The sequence below is a fragment of the Chiloscyllium plagiosum genome, unplaced genomic scaffold (assembly GCF_037043375.1).
Source record: "Chiloscyllium plagiosum isolate Xiang-an unplaced genomic scaffold, Cpla_swu_hap1 HiC_scaffold_15, whole genome shotgun sequence".
Lineage (NCBI taxonomy): Eukaryota > Metazoa > Chordata > Chondrichthyes > Orectolobiformes > Hemiscylliidae > Chiloscyllium > Chiloscyllium plagiosum.
In genome coordinates, this window is record NW_028270153.1 from 11,400,586 (window position 1) to 11,422,231 (window position 21,646).

A 21,646-nucleotide genomic window follows, 5' to 3' on the forward strand; every position below is an offset into this window, starting at 1 on the left:
TCCAGTCTTCCGGCACCTCACCTGTGACTATCGATGATACAAATATCTCAGAAAGAGGCCCAGCAATCACTTCTCTCGCTTCCCACGGAGTTCTTGGGTACACCTGATGAGGTCCTGGGGATTTATTCACCTTTATGCGTTTCAAGACATCCAGCACTTCCTCCTCTGTAATCTGGACATTTTGCAAGATGTCACCATCTCTTTCCCTACAGTCTATATCTTCCATATCCTTTTCCACAGTAAATACTGATGCAAAATATTCATTTAGTATCTCCCTCATTTTCTGTGGCTCCACACAAAGACCGTCTTGCTGATCTTTGATGGGCCCTTTTCTCTCCCTAGTTACCCTTTTGTCCTTAATATATTTGTAAATTCCCTTTGGATTCTCCTTAATTCTATTTGCCAAAGCTATCTCATGTCCCCGTTTTGCCCTCCTGATTTCCCTCTAGGTGGGGAATTCAGTGATGATAGCACCATTGAATGTCAAGGCGCTGTGATTAGATTGTCTCTTACTGATGGAAGCTGAGGTATTGCTCACTTTAAATGCTGTTTTGTCACACCAGGAGCATTACACCATGTAATGGAAAGTGCTGCACTCTGTGCTTTCATTGTGTTTAAGATCTAACACTAGACATTAACTCTCTAGAGGTCGCTATTGAAGGAATGGTTTGAAATTTTCCAGCTGAGTGTCCTAAGAAACCAGCATTAAAACAAATGTTTTTCTTTTTTTTCAAAATACCTCCATCACTCGGGGATGTAGATATGCAGTATGTTTAATGCACTTCAAAAATACTTAGAAATATTTAGAAAAACAGACTGGAAAAGTTATTTCATCCAAACTTCTCTTGCACTCCCCTGCTCTTTGAATAGCGCCATGAGATTTCATACTTTCACTTGAACTGACAGAAAGCAGTCCAGATTAATATCGTATTCAATAAAACACCACCTCCGACAACACAATATTTCCTCACACTGCACAGAAGATTCTGCCTATATTATCAACTTAGTCTGAGAATAAAGATTGAACTCAAATGAAACACTACTGAGATGGGAGGCCTTTGTATCAGCATTAAAAGGCAGCACAATGCAATATTCCAAAAAGCAATCAGCATTTGTCCAGAAATTTGCATTTAGTTAGTGGCGGATAAAGAATCTCGTGTCAAAGAGATCCACTGAAGGAATAATAAGCAGTTAAAACTACACAAAGCTAAATAAAAAATACTGATTCATGAGTATGACAACTTGCATTTATGTAGTACCATTAATGTCCCATGACAACTTTTAGGAGAGAAATTGTGACTCCAAGCCATGATTAGGTTAAAGCAGGAGGATTTGAGGAGTGTCTTCAAGGGACAAAAGAGATTTAGAGAAATTTAAGAAAGAAACCCCAGATCTCAAGATCCAGACAGATGAAATAATTTGAGGACATTCAAGATGCCAGAATTGGAGGAATGTAGAGATGGCAAAGATGAAGAAAGTTACTTTGATGGATAGGGGGCAAGGCTGTGGAGGAATTAGAATGTTAGACAATCAACAATAATTGCTTTTATGATTATTGTTAGTATAATCTAATGAATTAATCCAATTATAAACATGAGATTTTGAGGGAGCTTGACAAGTTAGATGCTAGACATTTACTCTTGTGGAGAAATTCAGAACCAAGGAGACAAGTGTTTCAAGATAAGGGGTAAAGGGTTCTCAGGCTGGGTCTCCGAATGTTGGGTCTCTAAACAATTATTAACCTGTGCCCCAAGACTCTAGAGATTATTTTGTAAAAGCAAATCTCTCAACACATGTATGGTGGAAGCTTAAGAGACATGGTTGCCCTTTGGAGGACCTTAGTGTTTGGAATTCTCTACGCCACTGCATAATGAAGGCTGGGTCATTGAATACATTCAAGACTGAGTTAGGCAGATTTTTGACTGACAAGGGAGTTGAGGATTATGGCAGACAGACAGGAAAATGGAATTAAGGCCGTCATGATTTTAATGAATGGTGAAGGAAGCTCAAGAGATAAATGGTCTACCTATGTTCCTACTATGATCTTACAAAAATTTTCAAAGGTTCCACTCTAACTGTACCTACTGACCTCCGTGGGAAACTGCAATCACATTCAAAATTGATGCTAGTCATGATGACTAAAATTCTCAGCTCACAGATAGCTGTTTGAGACTGCTAACATTCATGGGAGCAGAGTTTCAACATGAATTAATGCCTTCATGGTTGTTGTTTTGGGGGCGGGGAATGGGGGATGGAGATTGTAAAGGACTTGAATAAAATCATCTGCAACTCAATTTTTATGACATTTTACTCACCAAACAGGCAGGACTTTATAAACAATCTTACAACAATAATTCAAATATTACAATGCTTAAACAGTAGTAACAGTTCTGAGCTTCTAAAATTTATGGATGTATTCATTAACACATTATTTGCTTCATGACATTTCTATATTTCTATCTGTTGGTAAACGTACTCCCGAAACATAACTCCCCAGCAACAAATGTACACTTCAACTAGACAGGCTCTTTTGACAGTTGAGGTAGGGCATGAAGATAGATTAGGCAATTTGTTTTGAGGGGCAGGGGTGCCTTTTAATCAAGTTTGAAGTGAAGTGTGTGGACTGATGCAAAGGGATGCTGCCTCCAGCTCAGCAATCATTTTAATAAGACAGCAGTTTCCCAATTGTAACAAAAGCCATTTTAAATGCAGTCTGATTTTAATGAGAGATTCTGCAGAGTCAGGAAGAGGATGCATCTCATTGTGTCACCCACAACAGCCTCTGACTGATAATACTTTGCTCCAATCTATTTTTCTCTTTAAGGAAGACAACATTAAGTAACAATCTGTGGTGGCACAAAGAGTGCCTCACCAATGCTGGGGAAAGGGAGGCTGCTTTGCTATAACTAAAAGGATTACTTGCAATGATATAGCTTCTTTCACAAGCTCTAGACAGCCCTTAGTGCTTTGGAGCCAGAAGTACATTTTGGAAGTAAACGAGAAGCACTGTAGCCAATTTAAGTGCAGCAAGCTCTCAATACAAGCAACATGATAAACAAGTGGCAGGTTAGCTCTGTGTTAACACTACTGCCTCACAATGCCAGGGACCCAGGTTCTATCCCAGCCTGGGGCACTGTCAATGTGAAGTTTGCACATTCTCTCTATGTGGGGGTTTCCTCCTGGTGCTCCAGTTTCCTCCCACAGTCCAAAGATATAAAGGTTAGGTGGATTAACTAAGGTAAATTGCCCCATAGTGTCCAGGGAGGTGCTGGCTAGTTGGAGTAGCCATGGGAAATGTGGGGGGAATCTGAGTGGGATGCTTTTCGGAGAGTGAGTGGACTCGATGGGCTGAATGGCCTGTTTCCACACTATAGGGATTCTATGAAGCAAAAACCCTGCTTTAGTCAACAACAGCAAAAACAAATTGCTGGAAAAACTCACTAGGTCTGGCAGCATCTGCAGTTTCAACTTTTATTCTGTTTTAGTCAAGTCAGTTGAAAGATAAATATTAGAAAGGTAAGAGCTCTTTTCATGTCTAATTCTGAAAATGCAGCACACCATTAGTACTGAACTGGCAACCAACCATAGGCGTTGCTCTCAGTTCTCTGGCATGTGACAGCTCATATGAGAGATCAGGCCAAAATCAACTAATGTGGCATAAACAAGACAGCAAAAGCATAGCCTTCTCTCTACCCCATTTTATTTATTACTCTGATTTATTATATGACCACAAAAATAAGACATTAACACCTGGCATTCCATAGGATCAGGAGAAATAGAGCAAGGAATTTAGGAGAAATTTTTACACCCAAGGGTGTTTTTTTGTTTAATTCACTTGTGGGGTGTGAGAATCACTGACAGGATCAGTATTTATTGTCTATGCCGAGTAAACCTTGAGAAATTGCAAGAATGTAGAACTCATTACCACAGGTAAGAGCTGAGGTGAATAGTAAAAATGAATTCAAGGCCAAACCAGAAAAATGCATGAGAAAGAAAGGAATTGAAGGATATCTCAATGGGATTAGGAGAGGGGAGGAGTTGGTCCATGTGGAGCACCAAGACCAGCACAGATTTGTTGGGCCAAGTAGTCTATTGCCGTTATGTAATTTATCTTAACATGGCCCCTCTTATCAGTGGGGACTGCTTCAATCTATAGACAATGAAACACCTTTCCAACGTTACAACAAAGGCAATTCTTCATACCTTGCATCAATATCCTGCTAAATCAATTGTTGCTCTGGCAATATGAATGATGCAGTGTCCTAAGAATACAAAGACTGTCAAGTTATTAGCAGGGATTGAGGAAAGATTTATACAAATTTATACAATTTGCTGCACAAACAAAACCTCAAATACCTGATCATTAAATGCAATCATAATCAAAACTAGCTCTTTGTGCCTCTGGGGTACCTATGTTTCACGAATGCATCTTTTGTACTGTTTAAAAAAAATTACAATGGTTTCAATCCTTGACTTTTCACTATTTTTCAGATTGCATATGAAGCAAATTTGACCCTGTCACTCAGGAGCTGCAAACTTATCCAACACTATTCCTCCCAACATCCTGGTTTCATCAAATTGACACAAAAATCGAAATCTTGATTTATCTTCAGTGGACAAATGTAAATCTGACAACACAAGCCTGAGTTGAAGAAAGAAGTTCTTGAGGTGCAAATGACAAAGGCATCTGTGTCTCTGTGTACATTTACTAGCCTCTTACCATTTAAAAAAATATTGTCTACATATCTGTTTCTCCTATCAAAGTGGATAACCTAATTTTGCCATTTTTTTTCCATCTGCAATGTTCCTGCCTGTCCATTAAATCTGACCAAATCTTCCTCAACACACATTCCCGCTTAGCTTCGTATCACCTTCAAGTTTGGAATGATTACATTTGGCCCCCAACTCCAAATCATTGATATGTACTGTGAACCTCACAGTACCTCATGGGACCTCACTCGTTACAGCCTGTCAACATAAGATCCATTTATTCCTGCTGTGTCATGGCAGTACATTACCTCATATCCTATCTGGTTTTTTTTAAGCCAGCCTCCAGTGGTGAACTTTAATAAAAGACTTCTGAAAATCTAAGAATACTACATTTATCAACTTTCCTTTATCAATTTTGTTTCTAACATCTCAAAAGAACTTGCAGTTTTTAAAATATGATTTCTCATTCTCAAATCGATGCTGACCACACCCAATTGGTGTATCAGTTAGGTATCTACTTAACCCATTGTTTTGGCACAGTGGTAGTGTCCCTACCTCTGAACCAGAAGACACAAGTTGAGGTTCCAACTGCTCTAGAGCTGTCTCATGACACATCCAAACAGTTGATTAGTAATTTCTAAGTTCAAGCATTTTCCTGACTACAGTCGCAAGGCCAACGGGCTCATAGTTCAGTTTTTCTCTCTTGCTTCCTTTTTAAACACTGCAGAGACATTTGCCAACTTCCGATCTGCAGGAATCATTCCATAATCTAGAGAATTTTGGAAGATAATCACCAATGAATTGACCATCTTTACAGCCACTTCCTTCACCTTCTGGGATAAAGACCATCAGGTCCTGAGGATTGAAGAATCTTTAACCTCATTAATTTCTCCTGAACACACTTCTTACTAAAGCCAATTTTTTCTCACAAATGCTAATTTTCTCATTTCCTAATTTAAAATTTATGAGTAAATCAATAGATAAGGCTTAAGGTTGCAAAAATAATAAAGTGGCTAAACTAAATGCAGTGTCACAGCAATTGAAATAAAACACCTGATAATGCAAATAGCAGAGGCATAGAGATGTACAGCACAGAAACAGACCCTACGAGCTGATAGCCAATACAGAGACATAGAGCAGGATGATATGGATCAGAACTGAATATTCAAAGGACAGGAAGTTAGACTCAGATGCACAGTCCAGAAGCAGACCTTCGGTCAAACTCGTCAGTGTCGACCAGATGTCCTAAATAAATCTAGTCCCATTTGCCAACATTTTAACCCATATCCCTCCAAACCCTTCCTATTGATATACCCACCCAGATGCCTTTTAAAATGCTGTAATTGTACCAGCCCTCACCACTTCCTCTGGCAGCTCATTCCATACATGCACCACCTCTGTGTGAAAAAGATCCCCTTTTGGAAAAGTGTTAGGTATAGGTCTGAGATGATCGGAGTTCAGAAAACTAGAATGCAGTAGTAGTTTGGTTAGAGATGAGAAATGATAAAGGCAAGAAGCCTCCATGTGAGAGTTCTGCACAGGCTCCTTAACAGTAACTATATAGTGGGATAGAGTATAAAAGGGGAAATAATGAGAGCTCATCAAAAAGGTATGATGATAATCATGGAGAACTTTGACCTACATACAGATTGGAAGAGTCAGACAAGAATAAGAAACAAGGAGGACATTCAGTCCTTCAAGCCTACTCTTGCATTTAACAAGCATGACTAATCTACCACAGGTCTCAACCCATTGAGTGCCAGTTCAGCATAATTGTCAACACCATGAAATTTCGAAAATGTATCTACCTCCTCTTTAATTACTTTGTGATCTAGCCTCTACAGATTCTCTGGGGTAGGGAATTTCAAACATTCATTATCCTCGAGAAGAAATTCGGTTGCATCTCAGTTTTAAATGAGTGACCCCTTATTCTATAACCAGCTCCCCTAGTTTGACGTCATTTCAACATCTGGTATGCCAATCTTCTATGATCCAATTAAATCACTCCACACACTCTTCTGAGCTCCAATGAACGAAAACCTGACTTGTTTAGCTGTTCTTGACGAGTTTATAAGACCATGAAGCATTGGAGTAAAAGGCAGCCGATCAGCCCACTGAATCAGTTCTGCCATTCAATGAAATCATGGTTAAGCTGATAATCTTTAACTCTACTTTTCTGCCATTTTCTGCATTACCCCTTGATGCTCTTACTGATTAAAAATCTATCCATCTTAGCCTTGGACAAGCTTAGCTACACAGTCTCTACAAACAAATAGTTTGACAAATTCACTGTTCTCAGAAGAAATTTCTTCTTAACCCCATCTTAAATGGGTGATCCTTTACTCGGATTATGCCAACTGGTTCTAGACACCCCCCCCCCCCCCACTCTGAGAAACAGCAACTCAGCAAGTCCTCTCATATGTTTCAATAAGTTCACCTGTCATTCTACAAAATTCCAATGAGTACAGGCCCAGCCAAATATCACAGTCCTTCCATACCCAGTGTTAGGTTAGTGAACCTTTTCTGGTTGGCCTCAGATGTTACTATATCCTTCCTTAGATAAGGGGGCCAAACTTATTGCAGTATCCCAGCTGTGATCTGGCCAGCACCTTGTATGGTTTGAGCAAGACTTGCTTGATTTTATACTCCATTCCCTTTGAAATAAAAGCCAACATCCCATTTTGCCTTCCCTATCACCTGCTAAATTTGCACCTAACTTTTTTTTTTACATACATGGATCATCTTTCTCCATTTAAACTCAACACTTCCTGACAAAGTGCCTAACATCACATTTTCCTAATCACCTCACTTATCCCTTGGTCATGGTCACTATTTGACTTACCAACTACTTTTGCTTCATGTGCAAACCTGGCAACAGCATTTTAATTCCCCTCCTCCAAAGTATTAATACGTACTGTGACCCCAGTGACAGTCCGCCAGTTACAGGGTACCATGCTGAAAATGCCTTCATCCAGCTTTGTAATTTTGGGTCAGCGCTTAGGAGTTAACCAGTATTTGCCATTCACTTTAAGAATAAATTTAATTCCTAATGGACAAAAGATGGGTGAATGTTCCTTGAATTCAGGTTCAAAATGATGGGCGAGCTTAATTACCTGTGCACTCTTCTGTGTCACAATCATAGTCATAGAGATGTACAGCACAGAAACAGATCCTTCGGTTCAACTTGTTCATACCAACCAGATAGCCGAACCTTATCTAGTCCCATGTGCCAGTATTTGGCCCATATCCCTCTACACCGTTCCTATTCATGTACCCATCCAGATGCCTTTTAAAGCTATAATTGTATCAGCCTCCACTACCCTAAACCTACGCCCTCTAGTTCTGGATTCCCCCAACTCCAGGGAAAAGACCTTGTCTCTTTAGCCTATCCATGCTTCTCATGATTTTTATGAATCTCTACAAGGTCACCCCTCAGCCTCTGACACTCCAGGGAAAACAGCCTCAGCGTATTTAGCGTCTCACTACAGCTCAAACCCTTCAACCCTGGCAACATCCTTATAAATAGGAACAAAAGCCAGAGATGGAATTTGATGAGAAGTCATGTCAAAGCTTTGCAGAAAATAAAAGCTCACTGAATGGGGGTAACATCTTGGCATGGGTAGAAGATTGACTAGCTAACAGGAAGTAGTGCATAGGCATAAATGGCTTTTTTGTGTTTAGTGAATTGCAACAAATGATGTGTCACAGGGCTAGGACCTCAACACCTCACAGTTTAAAAAAGACTTGAATGAAGGGACCAAAGGTGTGGTTGCTAAATTTGCTGATGACAGAAAGGTATTTATAAAGGTAGGTTGTGAAGGCATAAAAGTTTTGAAAGCATTTTCTATTTTTATTTTAAATAAATGAACATAAGCAGGCTACAAGGGATATGGAAGGCTAAGGGAATGTAAAGATGTGGAAAAAAAGAGAGAGAAATGTGCAAAACTTTGCATTTGTCCAGTCTGGAGCAACCAGATTAGCCATGATCTTACTGAATGGTAAAGCAGGCTCAAGGAATCAAGTAGTCTGCTTCTGCTCCTAATTTATATGCAGATCCCCACGAGCCTTCAGGAGATGGGCGGACCTGTTAAGTGGGAAGAAATCGTGAATTTTTACTGAGCCATTTAATGGCTGCTGCGATAAACTTTCAACCTGGTGCAATACGAGAACATGCAGAGCAAAAGATCCAATGTTGAGCCTGTCATGTTAACCAGCTTTGAGAGAAAAGTATCAGGCAGATCTCTAACTCCTGATCATTAACTACTGATTCCTGCTGAGTAACCATAAACATGGGCCACGTGAAAGGATCACTGAACATCGCAGCTCTCAATAAGCCAATATGTTGAGGAGACGGTGGGATTATAGAGGGGCAAAGCAAGTCTGTATTCTCAGCACATTAGGAAATAAAGACATTTGAACAATTTCACTCATGACCGCTGAACTTAAACTAACACCTACAAAGCTTTGTAATTAAACAGTTAGATTGACAGCAGGATCTCGTCAAAGCAGAAATAACTCCAGACATCCCTGAGGAAATGGATATTGAGCATTTTTAAAGTAAATGCTCTTAAATTCTGGATTTAGCTGCAGTTTGTAATGATTTCATTAACAATACCTGCAGGCACCATTTAGGTGCTGAGAACTCCTTGATCAACTGACCTTCATGTCAGAGGCAACGGAACGTAACGCTATGAAGCTGCAACCTTATTACTGAAGAATTCAACATACTATCCTCATGAAATTACACAGCTCCCAGTACTGAAAGGGCAAAGTGATAAAACAATGATTTAGCACACATATTAAGGTTTTAAGTGGTTTCATTACAATTGCAATCTTCTGGTGCTGAGTGTCAACAAGGTCCAATCATTCTGACTATCCGAAGCACTGCATTAAATTCGTCACATTTGAGGCTCTGTCACCACTTACTGTCTGCAACCCATTTCACTTACTCCCTGTAGAAGTACAGGTGAAATTAAAGGATGGAAGATTTTTACACTGGTGCTTGAACCTGAAGAAAAATCTACTGAAGAATTGTGAGAAACACTCCAGAAGAATCAGGATATTAGAGGCGCTGGAAAATGTGCAAAAAAAAAATTACAGAATGAGACCAGAACTCTGAGATCTTATTTATCAGAAAAGACTTAACAGACCAGTGCTCTGATCTCTAAAAATAAGAGAAGAATGAGGGGTAACCTGATAGAGATTTTTATAGTTACAAAATGTTTGACAAGGTGGACACAGAGGGTGTTTCTCTCTATTAGAGGCTAAGTTTCGGACTGTTAAGATAGCCAGCAATGTATCCGACAGGGAATTCAGGAGCTTAAAAGGTATGAAATAGGAGACATGGATAAGACCAATACAATATATTCGTCAGTAGGTTTCCAAATCCAGACGATGGTGGACGAAGCTTCTGGTGATTGCGAGCCACATGCTCTGGCCAGTTTTTATGAAAATCGCAGGTGGCAGGGGGAAAGAGGAGAGCAAGAGGAGATATCCAATTCTTACAGTACACAGCTACATCAGGAATGAGGGCCCACTGCCTTCAGCCTTGTACTTTGCCAGCAAACCGTGTTGGTGCCAGGACTGGGAGCAGAAAATGTGAATCAGGTCTCTTCTACCATTGTCGCTGGAGTCAGCACATTCCATGAAAATACAGGCCTGGAGCTCTCAGCTTTCAGACATCAGAACCTAGACTACCATTGTGAGGAGGAGAACTGGAACGTGGTCTTTATATACTTATGAGCTTTATATTTAAAGAAATGCACATCATATAACCTACAACACCAATCTAATAAACATAGGTTTCAACCTGAATGGAGGACAGATGAGTTTCCCCCATTAAAGTAAACCAACTGCACACAATGAAACACTCGACTGATAGGCAAACATGCAACTACCAGGGCCATTGATTTGAAACCTGTTGGTTAGCTGCAACAGAGCCTGAGATTTTTCTGAGTTTTCTGACATTTTTGAATGTATCCTCAGCCTTCAGAACAGACTTTGCTGCCTTACAAATGCACTGGGAAAGTTCAATTTGTGACTTGTTTATCCGACAAATCAAGCAGAGGAGTGCAAGGTCCAGTTCCCTGCCAAGTTTACAGTACTGAGCTTAAAAGATTAGCACATCACACAAAGCAGCAAAGGTATAGTTTGGGAAGTTGTTTTAAAGGAAATAGGTCTGCTGAGGAAATTTCCTAAAACGACGTTATACCTTCTCTCGCTAAAGTAATTAACACGGGACTCTGTTTATGTGGAATTCTATTACCGACACACAATATGGGACCCTGTTTACGTCATTTGGTATTCAAGATGTATTCCTATCAAAAGGACTTTCTTGTAGGTATTTGGGCTAAACAGCAATTAACACAGGGGCTCCATTCATCTGTACTTATCAGAGGCTGCCAACAACACTAAAATTTAACTGAACTAGCCAAACAAATAATGGGCTGGAAGACCAGATGAAAGACTGAATTCTGTGGTGAGTAACTCATCGCCTGACTCTCCAAAATCTCTCTGTGGGATCTAAAAGGCACAAGTCAAGACTGTGATGAAACACTCATTCGTTCATTCCTGGATAAGTTCAGTTCCAGCAACACTCAAAGTTAAACAGCATGCAGGACAAAACAGCATGCTACATCATTCAGCACATGAAGCGCACACTCCCTTTATCAGCATCACACAATGACAAAACACACTGCAGTAACTCACTAAGGCTCCTGTGACAGCACCTTCCAAATCTGTGACCTCTCGCATCTACAAGGACAAGGCAGATGATGTATGGGAACTCTACCACCTGTGGTTCTTCCTCAAAGCCACTCACCATCCTTACTTGGAAATATATCAATGTTCCTTCAGTGCTTGCTTGATCAAAATTCCGGAATGCACTTGAACAGCACTGTGCGCATACCTTTATGGTAATGGATTGCAGTGACTCAAGGAGATGGTCACCATCACCTTCGCAAGGGATATTAGGAATGGGCAAGAAATACTGGCCTTGCTAGTAATGGAAAAAAAAATCCTCATGTTCTATTAGAGACTTGTCAGCATCCTGTTTATCTCAGCTCTGATGCAGGCATCTCGGTTCAGTAACTCTGAATGCCTTTAGCCTCCAAGCCATCTCACAGCAACTGTGGCAGTAGTTATAGGCATAATAACAGCCATCGTATTTATTGAGCATTCGTATGCTGAGAGGCATGCAATCTTTCACTGCAACCAGTGATAAGATGGGAGTGTGGTCTGGAAGACTAATCAGGAAACAATCAAATTGACACCACTGTTCTTGCTTTCTGTAAAATGCCTAAAAACACAAAGCATTTTTTAAGAACAAAACAGAATAATGATACTTATGTCCAAGAAAAATAAATGTGCTGTTCAAAGGAATAAAAGACAAACTATATTGTATACAGGAGAATCTGTCAATGGAGCATTTTTAAAAATATTCATTCGTGGGATATGAGCGTCACTGGCAAAATCAGCATCTGTTGCCCATCTGCAATTGCTCTTGACAGCAGAGTGTCTTGCTCAGCCAATTCAAAGGATAGTTAAGGGCCATATTGCAATGGCTCTAGAGTCACATATAGAAGAGACTAGGCATGGACAGCAGACTTACTACCCAGAAGGATATTAGTGAGATGGATAGGTTCATGCGATAGTCTGGCAGCTCATGGTCACCAATATTAACACTAACATTTTATCCACAAGTTATTATTTAAAAATCTGAATTTAAATTCCCTAGCTGCTGTCAATATCAAATCTTTGAATTACCAGTCAAGTAACATAACCACTACGCTACAGTTTCAAACTTGTCAGAAAAGATCAAGCCATAGGGCTTATTAAAGATTTCAGAGAAGCGCAAGCATTCGCCTTCTGATTTCACTGAACCAAAGAACTCTTTCCGTGGAGGAGGCCATTCAGCCCATTGTGTCTATAACCACTCTTCTGTAAAAATTATGACTGTGCCATTTTCCTGCTTTTGTCCCCATACCCTTGTGCAAAGTTTCTATTTAAATAATCATCCAATACTTTTTTGAATGCCTCAACTGACCACCTCTCCACCACACTTCCAGGCAGGACATTGCAAACCAGAACCACTTGCATGCAAAAGATTTTTCTCATTTTATATTTGTTAGATTTGCAAATCATTTTCAATCTGCACCTTTGCATTCTTGATATTTTTCTGACGAGGAACAGATTCTCCTTATTGACTCTATCTAGATCTCTCAAGATTTTGAAAATTTCTATCAGTTTGCCTTTTAACTTCTTTCCAAGAACAACAGAGCTAACCTCTCTAATCTATCATCATAACTGAAGTTTCACATGCCCAAAACTTCAGCAAATCTCTTCTATACTGTGTCCACAATCTTATAATGTGAAACCCAGAACTGTACAATAATTTTGCTTTGCAAACCAACATGTCACTAAGTGGATGCAATAACAAATTTTGTGACAAACACCTTTAAAGTGGATGCTGGTAAGTACATTTGTAATTCTCCATCCAAGGAGGCTACAGATACTCAGTTGGTATATTCAAGACTGGAGATTGACAGATCTTTCAACAACTAGGTAATCAAGTGACATGGGAGATAGTGTGACAAAGGGCAACTGCGATAGAAAATCAGCCACGATCTTCCTGAATGTCAGAGCATGTTGAGGGTTGCTGCAAAGGCCTAATCCTAATTCATAGAAAGACAGTGTAAAGCAGACCATTCGGCCCATCGAGTCCACACCGACCCTCTGAACAGCATCCCATCCAGACACCACACCCGCCCCCCCCCCACCCTATCCTCATAACCCTGCATTTCCCATGACTAACCCACCTAACCTACACATCCCTGCACACTATGGGCAATTTAGCACTGCCAATCCACCTAACCTGCACATCTCTGGGCTGTGGGAGGAAACTGGGGCACCTGGAGGAAACTCACAGACACAGGAGAATGTGTAAACTCCACGGAGACAGTTGCCTGAGGGTAGAATCGAACCGAAGTCACTGGCACTATGAGGCAGCAGTGCTAACCACTGAGTCACCAAATTCTTACATTCCTTTCATCACTATAAAATAAAGGTATTGTGATAGGATAAAGCAAATTAAGTTCAGAAAATACTGTGTTACACATGTACACCAGCACAACTATGATTCACAGATCAGTTGGGCCAAATGGTCTGTTTCTTTGTTACAAATTCTAAATAAATATCTTTGAATATCTGCAATCTACAGAAAGTTTAAATTAGTTACAAGCTTATTGCACCTCCAGCATATGGCCACAGGCAGGATTTTGAAGCAAATCTTTCTTCCTCTGTTTTAAACCAGTGCTCATAATTTGTACAAATTCACTGCAAAGAAACCAGGTACCCTCAGTGTATCACATCCCCCCATGCATTAAAAAAGATGAAGTAGTTATGAAAAGTGCTCATGAAAATAACTAATTTCTCACTATACTCTTGCGTTGGGAAGAAATGTATTTGGGGAAGACAAGATAAACATGATATGGATGCTATTTGAAAAGCCTCTCTTCACAATGCCAACATCCAAATGTGCAGCGAGATAATTTTGGAATGCAATAGCATTGTTTTGCGAAGAACATTTTCATTTTTTTCCCAAAATTGCAGCCAATAGTTGCATTGAAATTGTTGGCATGTGCAGAGAAATGCCTTGCTCCTTATGAACTGTGACTAGGGCGTCTTTAACATCACCTCATCAGTTCAAACCTCTCATATTGATGCTCTCATCAACACACTTCCCGAACATTGCACTTGAGCTTCAAGTGTCAGTCTAGCTTATATATATAAGCCTTAATCTAAACAAAAGAGACAGCCATGCAGTCATAGAGATGTACAGCATGGAAACAGACCCTTCAGTCCAATGCTTTCATGCCGACCAGATATCCTAAATTAATCTAGTTCCATTTGCCAGCATTTGGCCCATATCCCTCTAAACCCTTCCTATTCATATACCCATCCAGATGCCTTTCAAATGCTGTAATTGTACCAGTGTCCACCACACCCTCTGGCAGCTCAATCCATAAACACGGACCACCCTGTGTGAGAAAAAGGTGCTCCTTAGGTCCCTTTTAAATCTTTCCCCCTCACCCTAGACTTACGCCCTCTAGTTCTGAACTCCCCCAACCCAGGGAAAGGAACTTGTCTATTTATCCTCATCTGAGACAGGAAAAGTACTGAGTAGAACTTTCCTATTCCTTTATCAAGTTGAATTAAACCCAATCTTCCATTACTTACGAATTCAAAGTCCCCATCCTGCGGTACCTTCCAGTTATCAGAGGAGTTCTGAAGTGCGTTGCGATTACTGTGACTGTTTGCTGGGTTTTCTTTCTCTTTCTGTTCAAAGTACTCCAGGAAGGATGGCTTGCTTTGCTGCATGGTCTCCTCATTTCCTGTTTCGTAATATATATATAAAAAAAGACGGAATTAAAAGGTAGCAAAGGAATGGAAAAGCCTCAGTAGTTAAACTGAATATTCAGTATAGAGCAATATTTCAGATTGCGAATGAACACTGCAGCTCTGTATGCCAAACACAGACTCAAAATGAGCGGAGATTTATGGAATGCTCACTTTCATTCTTATCCCTCTTAAGAAATCAACTTAGGTATGTAGGAGGGGGCAGTCAGCCTAAAACATGTTCCTGAAGAGGACACTTCTGCAGAGTTATGAGAAAAGCCTGGTGTCTGTTATGAAATTGGATGTTCCTTTCAAAAGGAGCAGCACTGACTTGATGGCTAACAGGCCCCCATTTTGTTCTGGGGAGAATATCAGACAGCTGTTGCCCACATGATTGCACTTCATGCCATCTGTTCTTCATAAATCACAGAAGGAGGGCATTGCTGGCTACAAAGTCTGATGGCCCAGATTCCTGTATCTCAAGAAAGGCACAAGGTGAAGAACAGGAGGAAAAAAAATGTATCAAGTATGTGTTAGGCAGGGGTCCTGGAACCAGGCAGATAGATGGAGTTAAGATACAGATCAACTGTGACCTAACTGAATAGTGATACACGTCCTGAGGAACTAAAGAAATGTGCATCTACGAAGTGTACTGAAATACCAATTTCAGTACCACAGATCTCCCACACAGCTGAATTCACCACCTTACTGCGCATCCCACATCCCTCCCTCACTACCCACTGCAGGATCCCAACAACTTTTAAGCCTCAAAATAGGGTCACACAGTGAGAAGGTTTGGGAAGCATTGATCTAAGCTCTTGAATCACTCCCTTCAACCCCTGCCTTAAAACTTACATCTTTGACCAAACTTTTGGTCATCTATCCTGTTATCACCTTTATGTGACTCAGTGACAGATTTTGCTTTATAATATTCCTCCAAATTACCTTGGGACCTTTCACAACATTAGAAGTACTTACTGATGTTGCTTAGTTTTGGCCCATTCCTTACATGTTTGGATAGCAATGCTCCGAGAGTTGGGAGGGTGGGGGGTTACTACTGCTGCCTGAGAACATGTGACTCCATGTGAGTCCCACCCTCCAGTTTGGAAAGCTCTGGCATAAGATCTACACGAGTGCCAATAAAGAGCAATCTGAATCAGGAATACAGGATGAGTGCATGAAGTGAAGAGGTTCACTATTCAATGTTAAAGGAGGTCAGTAGCCACACAACGCCAGATTATAATCCAACAGGTTTGTTTCAGATCACAAGCTGTCAGAGTGCTGCTCCTTTGTCAGGTGAAGTCAATGTAAAGAAGTGATTGATGTTTATAACGAAACTCTGACAGGTTGCTTCAATTAGAGATATATTAGAGGGAGACCATTGGGAGACCACATCCATCGTGCCTGGTTTCTGACATTTCACATCCTAAAGCTGATCACTGCTACCTGTATCCAAACTTGCATGAAGTTTCATTCATCCATCACGCTTTCTACTGACATCAGCTCCCTGTCCAGTTGCATTTTAAACATCTTAATATTGCTTTCAAACAACTGCCACAGTTTACGTGGTACATCCGACGCTTCAAAATATTTCATTTTGAGAAGTAAAAGGGTGGCACAGTGGTTAGCACTGCTGCCTCACAGCACCATGGACCCGGGTTCAATTCCAACCTCAAGCGACAGCGTGGAGTTTACACATTCTCCCCGGGTCTGCATGGGTTTCCCCCGAGTGCTCTGGTTTCCTCCCGCAGGGCCAGGTGGATTGGCCATGGTAAATTGCCCCGACTGACCAGGGATGTGCAGGGTAGTTGGGTTGGTCATGGGAAATACAGGGTTATAGGGAGGGGTGTCATGGGGCGGGTCTGAGTCAGTTGCTCTTCAGAGGGTCAGTGTGGACTCGGTAGGCCAAATGGCCTGCTTCCACACTGTAGGGATTCTATGAACATCCCAATATTACCCAACAGCTTGAATTATGAGCTGACTGAAATCTGAATTTTCTACAGCAGTTAGCATGTTACATTGCTCTACAATCACCCAGAGAAGAAGCTAATTGGCAAAATTCAGTCCTTCATTCATCAAAATAAATGCACACACAGGAACACAAACATGTGAAGATAATGAGAATCGGGGCGGTAAAGCCCATTATTCTTCTTTAACTATGTCAAAACACAATGGACAGTTGGCAAAAAAGGCAAAAAAATTTAAATTTGATTGGGAACGGTGAATGCAGTTAAAATTTCCAATTTAATTCTTAAAATAATTTGCATTGCTTCTTAATTTCATCATGGGGCTAGGCCACCGAAATTCCTTATTTACATTAATTACTTGACCATTTTTGTATGATCCCTCTTGCAGTTCAATGAAATAAAATTTAAAACTCTACCTGATACAGGAGCAGGAATTTCTAGTTTGGCATTATGAAAGTTTGTGTATGCAAGCTTGCCAGCTCATACAACTTTGTCATGCTTTCAATGCAGCACCAGGGCAAACGATGATAGCAGCCAAGAGAGCCCAGGTTTACACAAAGATAACCTGCAGGTGGTGGTCACTTGGTCCAAGTTGCCTATGTTGGTCCTTTGAAAGCTTTAAGAATGCTAATTTCACCATTCTTCACCAAGCAACTATCACTACACGAAATGGACGAGCAGGTTAGTTGCAAAGGCAAAAACAGGTCTGATTTACAAAAATAATTCATGGAATGTGGGTATAGCTGGCTAGGACAGCACTGAATGCTCATCTCTGATTGACTAGAGAGCAGTTAAAAGTAAGCTATCTTGCTGTGGGCCTAGAACTATACGTAGGCCAGACCCAGTGAGGATGATGGACATCCTTACCCAAAGGACACGAGTAAACCACATGGATTTTTACAACAAATCAACAGTGGTGATACATACACCAATAATCTAGCCACTTTTTTGTGACTGGTTCAAAGAAATTAGAGGAGAAAGTGAGGTCTGCAGATGCTGGAGATCAGAGCTGGAAATGTGTTGCTGGAAAAGCGCAGCAGGTCAGGCAGCATCCAGGGAACAGGAGAATCGACGTTTCGGGCATAAGCCCTTCTTCAGGAATGCTGAAGAAGGGCTTATGCCCGAAAGGTCGATTCTCCTGTTCCCTGGATGCTGCCTGACCTGCTGCGCTTTTCCAGCAACACATTTCCATCAAAGAAATTAGAGTTTTATTCCAGAATACTGATCTTAAATAAGCCAACCATCTTCACCATACATAACTAACATATGATCTCAGCTGATTATAACTCTAAAAATTCACACTCAAGGGGGAAACAACAGGTTTCTAAATCATGACCAATTGGTAATAGGAAACATGGAATATCGGAATAGGCCACTCAGCCATTCAGTATGATCTTGGCTGATCATCCAACTCAGTCACCTATTCCCGCTTTCTCCCCATACCCTTTGATCCCTTTAGCCCCAAGAGATCCATCCAAGCCCTATCTAACTGACAAAGTTGGAGTCCAAAAGGTTTATTTGAAATCACATGCTTTCAGAATGCTGCCCCCTTAGTCACCTGATTTCAAATAAACCTGTTGAACTATAAACTGGTATCATGTGACTTCTGACTATATCTAACTCCTTGAAAACATCCAACTGCTTTCTGTGACCAACAATTCCACAGGCTCAGAAGAAATTCCTCATTTCAGTCCAAAATGGCCTACGCCCTAACCTGGTTCTATAAAGCAGTTACCAATAATAAATGTGAAAGAGCAGCATTCCTGCAGTAAACAAAGTGGTAATTTAGAAATACAGCACACTGACTAAATCTACCAAATGTCATTTCTCATTGCAGATTACTATAAACTATATTCTGCAAAATAACTAACAAACCCATGTCCACCTCTGGCAGCATCAACACTGATTACAGTCAAAACCAACAGTCGGCAGGTGGAATTATCATGTGACCACACTTAACAGGCATCTTCCAAACTGGGATATAGCCAAGTGCGTTGGGATGTTAGTGAGCTTTGAAAAGATTTGTAGCTCAGGTTGAGGTTTTGGATGTAAGTTTGCTTGCTGAGCTGGAAGGTTCATTTTCAGACATTTTGTCACCACAGGAAATGAAGTTACCAACCCAAGGAAAGCTAAGCACAAACAAATAGCGAGTCACAAACACCAATGCTTCACCGGAGACTCACTGATGTTACCTAGTATGGCGACAAAACATCTGAAAACAAACCTCCCAACTCAGTGAGCAAACTTACATCCAGCAATGGGACGTACTCATACTGTGTCCAATTAAAGTACTGAAAAATGCCCTTTGATACGATGGCAAATTCTGCCCTTCCTAACTCCAAAAGTGCATTGAGTTGTATAACACAGATGGCATGGATTAGAAATCACAAAGATGAAAGAGAAAGCACGAGCAAGAGAGCGAGAAATGCTTTGTTTTATAATGTTTTTCATAAGAATTTGTATTCCTTTATACTTGGTTTTGTCATTTGCAGATTTCACGACTCCATTCCTCACCTGATTAGTCTCCTATATCCCTCTGTAAACTCTCACTGGTTTTGTTGCTTGAAACCAAATCAACAAGTGTCAAAGAACAAAGAAAATTTAAAGCCCAGGAACAGGCCCTTCGGCCCTCCAAGCCTGAGCCGATCCAAATGTACTGTCTAAACCTGGCGATCAATTCCTAAGCATCTGTACCCCTCTGCTCCCCACCTACTCATGCATCTGTCTAGATGCATCTTAAACGAATCTACCGTGCCTGCCTCTACTATCTCTGCTGACAACGCATTCCAGACGCCCACTACCCTCTGTGTAAAGTACTTGTCACGTTTATCCCCCTTAAACTTTTCACCTCTCACCTTGAATGCATGACCTCTCATTACTGAATCCCTCACCCTGGGAAAAAGCTTATCTCTATCTACCCTGTCCAGACCTTTCATGATTTTGTAAACTTCAATCAGGTCCCCCCTCAAATTTCTTTTTTCTAATGAAAACAATCTTAACCTACTCAACCTCTCTTTCAAACAGAGCACCTTCCATACTAGGCAACATCCTCGTAAACCTTCTCTGCACCCTCTCCAAAGCGTCCACATCCTTTTGGTAATGTGGCGACCAGAACTGTACACAGTATTCTTAATGTGGCTGAACCAATGTCTTGTACAATTTTAACATGATCTTCCAGCTCTTATACTCAATACCCCACCTAATGAAGGCAAGCATACTATATGCCTTCTTGACCACTCTATCCACCTGTGCAGCAACCTTCAGGGTACAATGGACCTGCACTCCCAGATCTCTCTGCCCATCAACTTTTCCCAAAGCTCTTTCGTTCATTGTACAATTCGCTCTAGAATTAATCTTGCCTAAATGTATCACCTCACATTTGTCTGGATTGAAAGCCATCTGCCACTTTTCTGCCCAACTCTCCAGTCTATCTATATTCTCCTGTATTATCGGACAGGCCCTTATGCTTTCTGCTACTCTAGCAATCTTTGTGTCATCTGCAAACTTACTGATCAGACCAACAGCGCCCTCTTCCAGATCATTTATGTATATCACAAACAACAGTGGCCCCAGCACTGACCCCTGTGGAACACCACTGGTCACCTTTCTCCATTTCGAGAAAGGCCCTTCAAATACTACACTCTGTCTCGTGTTGCTTAACTAGTTCTTTATCCACCGAGCTAGAACACCCTGCACACCATGTAACTTCACTTTCTCCATTAGCCTACCATGGGGAACCTTACCAAACGCCTTACTAAAGTCCATGTATAAGACACCAACAGCCCTTCCCTCATCTATCAACTTGGTCACTTCCTCGAAGAACTCTATCAAGTTGGTAAGGCACAATCTCCCTTGCACAAAACCATGTTGCCTATCACTAACAAACCCATTCTTTTCTAAATATAAATAGATCCTATCCCTCAGTACCTTCTCCAGCAACTTTCCCACCACTGACATCAGGCTCACTGGTCTGTCATTACCCAGATTATCCCTACTACCCTTCTTATACAGGGGGACAACATGAGCAACCCTCATTAGTCACATTTACACTTTCAGGCAGATACAGGTAGAATGTGCAAACTCCCCACAGATAGTCACCCATGGCTGGAATTGAACCTGGGTCCCTGGTACTGTGAGGCAGCTGTGCTAACCACTGAGCCACTGTGCCACCTTATTGCATTATTTGTTGCAAATTCCTAAAAGCACTGTCTGATCACAAACTTAAATACATTGCAAAGTTTATAAGGCATTGGAACAGACGTAGGCCATTCAGCCCATCAAGTCTGCTGTTACTCAATCTGATCATGGCTGAGCTAATCATTCTCCACATGGAGTTTGCACATTCTCCCCGTGTTTGTGTGGGTTTACTTCGGGTGTGCCGGTTTCCTCCCACAGTCCAAAAATGTGTAGGTTAGGTGAATTGGCCATGCTAAATTGCCCATAGTGTTAGGTGAAGGGGTAAATGTAGGGGAATGGGTCTGGGTGGGTTGCCCTTCGGAGGGTCAGTATGGACTTGTTGGGCTGAAGGGCCTGTTTCCACACTAAGTAATCTAATCTCTACTATTTCCTTATAA

General features: G+C 41.0%; 1 protein-coding gene across 1 annotated transcript in view; it reads right to left on the reverse strand.

The window, feature by feature from the left end:
- LOC122548300 (serine/threonine-protein kinase 3/4) overlaps window positions 1-21,646 on the reverse strand; it is a 153,279-nt gene that overhangs the window by 37,908 nt on the left and 93,725 nt on the right. The window contains exon 10 of the mRNA XM_087994729.1: window positions 14,947-15,101. Coding sequence (XP_087850855.1) covers window positions 14,947-15,101 — 155 coding nt within the window. The remainder of the gene's footprint in view (window positions 1-14,946; window positions 15,102-21,646) is intronic.